The sequence below is a fragment of the Clavelina lepadiformis genome, chromosome 8, assembly GCF_947623445.1.
Source record: "Clavelina lepadiformis chromosome 8, kaClaLepa1.1, whole genome shotgun sequence".
Lineage (NCBI taxonomy): Eukaryota > Metazoa > Chordata > Ascidiacea > Aplousobranchia > Clavelinidae > Clavelina > Clavelina lepadiformis.
In genome coordinates this window covers 19,179,379-19,189,489 of record NC_135247.1, presented here as the reverse complement: position 1 = coordinate 19,189,489, position 10,111 = coordinate 19,179,379, and the positions used below count along the sequence as shown (strand labels likewise).

At 38.5% G+C, this 10,111-nt stretch overlaps 1 protein-coding gene across 2 annotated transcripts; it reads left to right on the top strand.

Moving 5' to 3' along the window:
• The first annotated feature begins 258 nt into the window (after positions 1 to 258).
• Positions 259 to 9,837, top strand: LOC143468475 (uncharacterized). Of its 2 annotated transcripts, none has more exons than XM_076965723.1 (19): positions 259 to 378; positions 1,645 to 1,759; positions 1,913 to 2,085; positions 3,885 to 3,977; positions 4,104 to 4,254; positions 4,348 to 4,487; positions 4,792 to 5,756; positions 5,855 to 5,931; positions 6,004 to 6,131; positions 6,294 to 6,437; positions 6,515 to 6,714; positions 7,013 to 7,159; positions 7,243 to 7,352; positions 7,651 to 7,876; positions 7,953 to 8,131; positions 8,394 to 8,523; positions 8,741 to 8,903; positions 8,980 to 9,095; positions 9,343 to 9,837. In XM_076965723.1, the coding sequence occupies exons 1-19, from the start codon at positions 294 to 296 to the stop codon at positions 9,382 to 9,384; spliced, it is 3,384 nt and encodes a 1,127-aa protein (XP_076821838.1). In that variant the 5' UTR covers positions 259 to 293; the 3' UTR covers positions 9,385 to 9,837. The 2 variants fall into 2 exon arrangements, with proteins under 2 accessions (XP_076821838.1, XP_076821837.1); XM_076965722.1 differs by having other exon boundaries at positions 4,765 to 5,756.
• The last annotated feature ends 274 nt before the right edge of the window (positions 9,838 to 10,111 follow it).

Genomic DNA, 10,111 nt, shown 5'->3' with positions numbered 1-10,111 from the left:
TGTGGATGAAACCGGAAAGCCACCGCATAGCTCGCTTTTAAAATGAACGCGAGGTGAAAATATGAGTCGACGTTTGCGTTTTAGTTTGCCTCAAACAAATGTGTGGATGCAAAAGCAATAACTGCAAGGGTGGGAAGGTTCGATGATCGCTATCAGTTAAGCGCAACTACTCGAGGGCTTTGTCAGTAACTTTGTTTTACAGCTAAGAACAGTTCATTGTCTTCAAAGCGATCTTTAAAGATCAATTATTTCAGCAGCTTTCACCTCATTGTTTTAAATATAAGTTGAAAGATATGATTCTGATTCATCTGACAATGAAGATGATGCGATGCCTCTTACTCCTCATCTTGCTCTTCATTCCAACCATCCTCGCCCAAGGTGAGATTTATTTTATCTCAAATTCTCACTTTGAAGCTGCAGAGAGGAAAGCGACCGCGAATATCGATGAAAATTATCTCTGGTAGAGGCGAGATACGTCATTTTAGTGTCGACTATATAGTTCTTTGTGTTTTATTTATCTCTGGGAAAGTGACTATTTCACCATGTGTAGGTCACGCAGCCCGTTGTTAAAGATAGGCGGTTAGGTTAGGAGAATGGGAATGCAAAAAGTTTGTTTTAGCTATTTAAGGTTTTGTTGGAGTTAGATTTAAGTTAGGTGTAGGTTACTATGTTATAACATTTCAGTTAAGTTCAGAAGAAACTGTGAACAACAGCTTTGAACGCACGATATTTTCCGGTGAAATAGCGGCAGATTAAACTATGTCGCTGCATGAACGCGATATAACAGACATTAGCGCACACACATGCAAAACGGAGCACACATGCTGCAAAACTTAAAAGGTGACGCTTGCTCATGCAGCGTGGGAGAAAGGAAGGAAGTTTGAAACACGACGGGGGACTCTTTCGTGGCCCTTTATTACGTTGTTTTAAACTTTAACTTGACATAACCGGGAACATGAAAACCGCACAATTAATAAAATTTGATGCCGATTACACAAAAGATTTGAGTCACGTGACAAATACGCTATAATTTTTATAATAGGTTAAACTTTGGAGAAACTGTTACAAATGTTTTTACACAAACGTTTCCTGTAAAGTTGTGTAGTTACAAGTTGTGGATGCGTGCTTGGCTGGAAACCGAAGTTGCACCACATTTTGATCATCATTGTGATTAAGTATCGCGCTACTGCTGATCTATGCTGGTACGTACACAGGGTGCAGCGCCAATGTTATTACTGCCGGAGTTCTAGATAGGGCCTCACAAAAGCTTTTCCTATTTACGTCACGTTTCGCGTTTGCGCTCACTAATTTATTTTCATCATAAATTGATTTTAAGTTTCAAGCAAATTCATGCAACTCATCAATTAGAAAGTTATCACAGCGCATTGCTGCCGGAGCCCACAGACGTGATCATTGCGTGGCCTTGTAACGAAAACTCGAATTGACCCTGATGTCACCAATAAGAGGAAAAATGTTTTGAAATTTGACGAGAAGCGACGTCAGCAAGCGTTATGACGTATTAAAACCGTACCCACGCAGTTTTGGGAATTTTTGATTTCTATTCCTTGGAACCTTTATATTTTGGGTCCTTTGGAGGTAAAAGTTTTTCTTGATAAATTTAACGTACAATGTTTGTTGATGCAGATGCAGCCCACACAAGATACATTTGTGAACATAAAGCCCCCCAGCAGGTTAGCTGCCCACCTCACTACGTCATTGACGTAATAGATGCCTTCTATGGCCGATTGGAAAAAAACAGGTATAGAAATTTATCCGATTGCTTATAGGCATTTGTTTGTAAATATAATTATGATTATGACAATAACAAAGATCATTTGCAAACCCCACAAGGTTGCTAAATGATGCTAAACGTTGCTAGATGAAGATAATAATTGATTATTCATTGACTCAGATGCCGCTGGAATGACAACGATCATTGCAGAGCACCAAATTCTCGATCAATCATCGAAGGGAATTGTCAGGACAAAATGTCTTGCGTGTTAAGAGCACATAATGACGTGTTTGGCGATCCCTGCGTTAGCGTCACTAAATACGTCAAGATCGAGTATAACTGCATAATAACAGGTTGGCAAAGATGCTTAGTTTATACGAGTCTTTAAAGATCAGCTCTGAGAAATATCTCTCACCTCTGGAGCCGCCCGAAATCGGCTTCAGTATATTTTCAACATTTTCAAATAATAACTGAATGACGTCACTTGTCAATATTCAGTTTATTACTTTTGCCAAATGTCGACAATTCAGTTCTGTATGAGTTAGAGTTACCGCCACTACTTGGTTGTGGCTTCAAATGGCTTCCGTCACGATACATGAAATGACGTGTGCATGACGTTTTGTTACTTCAGGCACGAACACAACAAGCTCTGGGCTCTAAATATCATGAAAGTTCGAAGCCCAGTCATAACGCAACGTGACATGAGGTATTGGGCGTATGCTTAAGCAGTCTGAGGTTGAATCGTCGGCAGCTCAAATCGCTGCAACATATTTTCATCCTATGTTTGTGACTATAACTATAATAATTAATAATTAATCTTTGCTTAGTTCGTGCATTTGCATTGCGACGACCATCATTTTATTCTGTCAAATAGACAAATTGACGGTTTATGCGTTTCTGCCTAAGGTTAACCCCCTAAATAGTTTGTTTGGGTAAGCTGAGTCCAAGCCACAAAAAGTCCCCATTTCATCCATTTCTGACGTTTTTGCACATTCAATGAATGAACTGTGAAAAATCTATTCCACAAAGATAAAAAACAAATTCAATGGTAGCTTAATTAAATCCGATTGTTACTCGAGTCAATTCCTCCAGCTTTTTCATCACTGCTAAAGAAAATACAGGTTTAGACAACGATGAACAAGTCCACTATTGTTTTCCTTTTGGCTTATTATTTAGGTTTATACTTTTATCTTTTGGCGCATCAGAACCAACAGAACCAGTTGTATATAGACTCTATCCTTTACTAGATTCAGACCACCAGGCGGAAATCAGTGCCTAAGCTTATCCAAATATAGCACAGCTGGTCAGTTTATTACGTAACAAAGGAAACAACGTCTAGCCAGAAAAGCATGAGCGATGTCATACGACGTCGCTGACGAACCAAATACAGTCGACTCCGCTTAATTCGGACACTTTGGTTCCGCTCACTTTTGCCCAATTAAGCGGAGAAACGGCTTTGTCCGAATTAAGCGGAAAATCAATTGTTCGTTTCATGGTCATGCATAAAGGCAAAAAACGCATTTAAAATACTGTAGTGTTGCGTAATAAATGAATTGCACCTGCGCTATACTGCAGTAACTGGCACTGATCGCATAAAACGTCTTCGTTTACTTTAGTGAGCAATTTCACTTTTTGTGCTAAACTTTTCTGTACAATTTTGTCCTACAAGATGGACGCAATTGTACCGAAGTAAAAGCGACTATGAAGCTGGCACGGCGTTATATGAGTTCATTGTCGATTGTTACTGCATGGATCGTCATTGTTTCACCATAATCACTCATAATGCAATTGAATCTTGTCTTAAAACGAACGAAGTACTGTTTATTGTGTCATAACCTAACGATGGAATTGCGAACCTGTGTCCGAATTAAGCGGAGAATCGTCCGAATTAACAGGAGTTTTTTACGTTCAATTTTTGCTTTTGTTCCGTTCCCGAGCATTTTGGCCGAATAAAGCGGTTGTCCGGGTTATCCGGTGTCCGAATTAAGCGGATTCGACTGTATGTTGGAATTGTGCGTCCGTCACAGTCTGGTCCACTTGAATTTCTTTTGAGCAACAGCACGTTATGTGCCATAATGAATGTCAATTATACATCTGTATGTTTGATTATAAAATCCGACCAAACAACGTAATAAGCCAAAATTGTTTTAAGTTGATTGTGGTTTTGAGTCTGCAACCGAACCCTTCTGCAATTATGAAAATGTTGGTTGGGAACGGAGCAGTAGGGGAATTCCCAAAGGGGGAAGTAAGTCATACTTAATTTTTTGGATAAAATCTCAATGTTTTCATGTAGTTGTGGTTTTAGTTTACTGTCATACATTTATATGACGTATGAATCGGTAATCACTATATTTGGTATAACTCACTTTAGAGCATTTCCTTGCAAAGTATTCCTACATCCCTGAAGCAACTCTGACATTGAAAGCGAATACAACTGAGGAGCTTGAATTAAGTTTTTGGTTTTGGCGGCAAACAGAAGGCGATTATACTTTCCGCTTAATTCAGATATCTGGTTCCATTGAGTAAGAAATTTCAATTATTTTAAAAGTCGCAAACAAATTTGTACGAAATATTGCGATATCTGAGTCGGTTTAAAGTGGAGAAATGTATTTTAGGGATGAACTCTGGCGTCAACAGAACAAAGAGGCCACAAGCTATGAGCAAGTGAATGGTATTAAAGTGAAAAAAGGGGCCATTTTGAAACTAATCGCCACAGGAAATGCGGTCATTTATTTGGATAAAATAGCATCTGTCGGTAAGTCGAACAAAGACGGCGCCCATTTGCACCAGCTTTGATACTGCACTTTATCTAACAGCTAACTGATTTATCAACACGAATGGCTCGTGAGCGTAGTTTATTTACTTTTGAGCTGGTTCAAATATCTAACTTGCACGTAAGCAAGACACATTTTATAAATTCATCAAACAATAGATGATGTTAAAAAGAAGGCGCATGTTCATACGAGCGAGCTCTGAATGTTTTCCCCTGTTTATGTTTGGATGTTTATTTTTTCACTTATCAACCACTTTAGCGACCGCTCCGATATCGACCACTGCAGCGACCGCTCCGAAATCAACCACTGCAGCGAACACTCCAAGATCGACCACTTCATCGACCACTGCAGCGACCACTCCAAGATCGACCACTGCAGCGACCACTCCCAGATCGACCACTTCATCGACCACTTCAGCGACCACTTCAGCGACCACTCCAATACCAACTACTTCATCGACCACACTGATATCAACCACTGCAGCGACCACTCCGATATCGACCACTGCAGCGACCACTCCAAGATCGACCACTGCAGCGACCACTCCAAGATCAACCACTGCAGCGACCACTCCAAGATCGACCATTGCAGCGACAACTCCGATATCGACCACTCCAAGATCAACCACTGCAGCGACCACTCCAAGATCAACCACTGCAGCGACCACTCCAAGACCGACCATTGCAGCGACAACTCCGATATCGACCACTCCAAGATCAACCACTGCGGTGACCACTCCAAGATCGACCACTCCAACATCAACCACTTCATCGACCACTCTGATATCGACCACTGCAGCGACCACTCCAAGATCGACCACTGCAGCGACCACTCCAAGATCGACCACTTCATCGACCACTCCAATACCAACCGCTTCATCGACCACTCTGATATCGACCACTGCAGCGACCACTCCAAGATCGACCACTACAGCGACCACTCCAAGATCGACCACTGCAGCGACAACTCCAATATCGACCACTCCAAGATCAACCACTGCGATGACCACTCCAACATCAACCACTTCATCGACCACACTGATATCGACCACTGCAGCGACCACTCTGATATCGACCACTGCAGCGACCACTCCAACATCGACCATTCCGATATCGACCACTTCAGCGACCACTCCAATATGGACAATTCCGATATCGACCACTTCAACTATTTTAATCCCAAATGAGATTGAGAAGAAAATAAAGGATTTGGAATCCATAGTTTTTACCAAAACATCGTTAACTAAAGAGGTGAGTGCATCACTATGCAGTGCTAAATTCATGTAAATCCACACAGTTGTATTACAGGAAGCTAATTATCGTTATATTGACCTGTAAATCTGTTGCAGGATTCCACTAAAGTTGTGGAAGTTTTAGGGAATCTCAATTCACCAGGAAAAAATTATCGCCCAAATACAACACAAAAGTTGGTGTCATTTTTGGTATTTCCTTTAATTGCAATGAAGCATAAAAATAATAACTCCTGATTTATTTATAGACTACTCAGAATACTGGACCAGGTTGCAGACAAAGTTAATGTGAGCGACGGAGAAGTATTTAATGCAACAACACCAAATGTTTTCGTGGCTGTTGTCAACTTGCCAGAAGCAAACTCAACAAACGGAGGTTGTTTGTATTCAAGCATCGTTTATTATTTAATTTATTCCAAACAATATTTTATATTTCACGTCACTGGATAAAAAGTTTATTTTGAAATCAGGTTTTCCTAATACCAAATTACCTGTTGCACATTGTTTTCATTGATTTTGTGCGTTTAATGTGCTTTAGGTGATGTTTATGGAGTTGAATTAAGCGTTGTAAATCATCTCGCAACCGGCTTCAGTAATGAAAGCTTTTCACTGCATTATGAGGAAAAAGATACAAACCAATCAAATATTTTTATTCCGTATGAAGTCATCAACAAAAGCAAAGGTAAGTTGGTGATCAGCGATGGTTTGTTGGAACATTTGACTTCTTGTTAACATGGTCACTTGCATTTTACCTCACAGATGGAAAAGTCAGCTTTTACAGCTTTCTTGGTGACAGTTTCTCTCATACAAACGCTTCAACTAATACAGTTGAGGAAGATACAGGATTTGAAGAATCATTCGTAAACTCCCATGTCATATTATCCGCAACAATTTTGGATCCCGAGGTTTCCACAGAAAATCTGACAGAAAAGATAAAACTTTCATTCCGTGTAAATGAGGTGACGCTTTAACTTCAAACGCTATTTTTTATTATCAATGAACAATCCAAATGAAACACTTAATTTGACTTCAAATGCTTCTAATTGTCAGCAAAGTTCCTGAGTGATGAATAATTAGCAAGTGCTTTTGTAAATGATGTTTGTGAATATTGTTTCCTGGAGTTGAAAAACTATTCCATACATTCTATCTATTTATTCTATTTCATAAACACTTGAACTATCATTGAACGTCGACTCGTTAGGAAAGTAAAGTTCTGCCGAAAGTAATTAGCTTTGTTGCGTTTCATTGCATTTCTAGAATACATCAATATTTGGTTCATCGTTTTGTGGGTTTTGGGTTGAAGATGGATCTTATTGGTCTTCAAAAGGTTGCACCAAGTTACCTTCATCAGAGCAATTGCTGCGTTGCGAGTGTAACCATCTAACCAACTTTGCATCACTTTTCGTAAGTGATATCTCATCTATGGTCGAAAGTCCTCAAATACTGTAATGATGAATTACAAAAGAAGTTAATTTCCATGTTAATAGGCATATGGCAACCTCACTCATGACAAAGGACTTGATATTCTTACTTATGTTGGATGTTCGATATCAGCGATTGCAAGTTTGTTGATGATCATTGCTCTGCTTATCTTATGGTTTGTATTTTTTCTGTTTCTAAGCATCAAGGAAAATTTTGTTGTTATGTTAAATAAACTTGTGTTTACTTAGTCGTTTGTTTCTGCATGCTCTTAAAGTTTTATGGGTATAGCAAATGGTTATATAGTGGTTATCATAGAATCATTTGTATTTTAAGACTAATTCTGTTATGAAAAGGGTTTCAATGAAGTAATTGTTTTGAAATCTAGGACCTTCTTTCTGGCTATGACTCCATGAACTAACAAGCCTGAAATAAACACGAACTTCCATTCAAATTTGACTTTAATCTTCTTTTAGGAAGTCAACCAAAGTTCAAATGAGACAAACTACAAAATTTGTGATGCTGAATCTTTCATTTTCTCTTTTCCTCCTCAACATTTTAATCCTGATCAGTGAAATTCCAGGAGTTAGGTCGGATGAGGGGAAGTGCAAAGCAGCGGCAGGAACTCTTCACTTTGCACTGATCAGCGCATTTCTATGGATGTTTGCTCAGGCTGTTCCTGTTTTTATTTCAATTATTAAGGTAAAATATTAACCAAAAGCTGGATTTTTTTGGCAATTTGAGGATACTTTTCTGATTTTTATTTGTTTTGTTTCAGCCAATGTATTTTAGAGTTCATTTTTCATCAAAGAAGTTTGTAATATCCTTCTTGTTCCTTGGTTGGGGATTGCCACTAGTTCTGGTTGTTTTAATTGGCTCACTCAAACCAGAGTGGTATGTGAATCAAGTAAATGATGTCAACCCTGACAAGACACCAAAAATACAAGGACAGTTCAGGTTAGTTGATGTCTATTTCGTGCAAGCGCTGATTGGCGATGACATGACCTTGATCTAAGAGGATTTTTATCACTATGTATAAATCTTCATGATTTCAAGAAACAAGAGCTTCATTCCAAAATTCATTTACGCATCTTTAAAACCCGGCAACAAGAGCGATATCGTCGTTCCTATTTTGAATCAAAAAAGTTTTCCAAATGACAAAAAGTGTCCCAAAATCTAAAAATTGAAATGGTTTGCCAACTATTGTCTCTTTGCTTAGGTGTTGGATAGTTCCTGACATGATGATATATTTGGTGATAATACCGGCAGCAGTTCTTTTATCACTCAATTTCCTTTTGTTTGTTTTGGCCATCATCAAGTATCTTCTGCTTAAAAGACCTGGAGAAAAGGTGAAGATTTGATGAGCTGTTAAACTGTTTTTGTGCAATATCAGTTAATACAACTTTCTTTTGTTTTGAATCATGACACAAAACAGAAGTAAATTTGGACAAAATTCGATAATATATCAAGAAAGTGTACGTTTATAATTTTGCAAACGACCCTGTGTTTAAGTTGAATCTGTAGATTAATCACCAGAAATTTTCTTTAAAACTTACTTCATTTTAGTCAAGTAAACGACGTGAAGGCCAACTTAAAACCAACTTAAAGTTTTCGGTGACTTTGTTTGTGATGTTTGGCATCACCTGGATCTTTGGATTTTTGATCTTTAACAGCAGTGATGTGAGCCTTGCATTTGCTTATATATTCACCATCTTCAACTCACTGCAGGGTGAGTTATTGGGAAAGTTTTTCTAACATTGCTCTGTAGCATTTATAAGAATGTAATTACTTTCTACATGTCACAGGTTTCGCCCTTTTCATTATTTTCATTCGACGAAAGGGAATGAAACAAAATTTAGAGGAGAGTTTGTTAAAACTAACTTCAAGGCCATCTGCTGTTTCGAACAGTAGAGTCACTGAGGTAATATTTAAAATGTTGTTGTTAATATACATTTACCAATATGCACTGGATTTCGTGAAAACTCGCTGGAATGTTGATTTAGACGAGATGGTTTGATTTCCTACAATTTGCTATGGACTGGAAATTGTTGCTATGAATTGCATGAAAAGCCCCAGTTCACAGCACGCATACAAGCCATATATAATTAATCAAAACTCTTTATTTACATGTGGACAAAACTTGTTCAAATTCTTGATCTTGTTTTCAGGAACGAACGTTTGTCACATTCAGCAACACAACCCAAGCATGATATTGAAGCGAAGACCGTCTACTGTTTATGTTAAAAGTTTAAAGGAAGTGATTCATGGCTTCACTCATGCAAAATTGTCTGCTGTAGTTGACTGAAGTATTCTTGAAGCAGATTCTATTTCTATTGACTATGACTATCATTTACTATGTTTACTATGAAGAAAGTTGAACGAGCTCATTTTGATGTCTTTGGGATAACACAAGCTGTAATTTATGCCCCAATCTAGCAAAGGGGAATTTACATAAAACGTTTAGTTTGATAAATGTTGTAAATTTTCGTGTCTTTAAATGCAGTTGTTTGCATTTATTTTAACGGAGGAAGCTATTTTAACCTTATAACAGTGAGTGTTTTGTTTAATTTATGAAAATTTGGGAACATGTCCATAATATTTTACTTTTATGTGAGCTTATGTGCAATGAATCCTCATCCAAATTTAAATGCGATCTAAAAAATACAGCCAGATCTCATTACTAGTTGATACCCTGCACTTCCACAACAAATAAGTTATAGTGAAGGGATTGAGGCCCAGTGCACGCCATTACGACCAAAGTTGCGTCTTTGCACTTTACAAGTTCTTGTCCATAACGTTCCAACTTTCCAATCGGGTCCGTGAGATCCGTTGAACAGGATCAAATGTCGTTAACGCTTTGCCCAAGATCATTATTTACAACGTCACGGCGCTACTGGGCATCGAACACGGCACACAAGCTGCATTCATTGCGAGGCC

Excerpts from the sequence above, each read along its gene's own strand:
- LOC143468475 (XM_076965722.1), top strand. The coding sequence starts at position 294 with ATGATTCTGATTCATCTGACAATGAAGATGATGCGATGCCTCTTACTC. Across the intron at positions 4,488-4,764 it reads GGATAAAATAGCATCTGTCG|CGACCGCTCCGATATCGACC; the intron begins GTAAGTCGAACA and ends CAACCACTTTAG. Across the intron at positions 7,877-7,952 it reads TTTTTATTTCAATTATTAAG|CCAATGTATTTTAGAGTTCA; the intron begins GTAAAATATTAA and ends GTTTTGTTTCAG.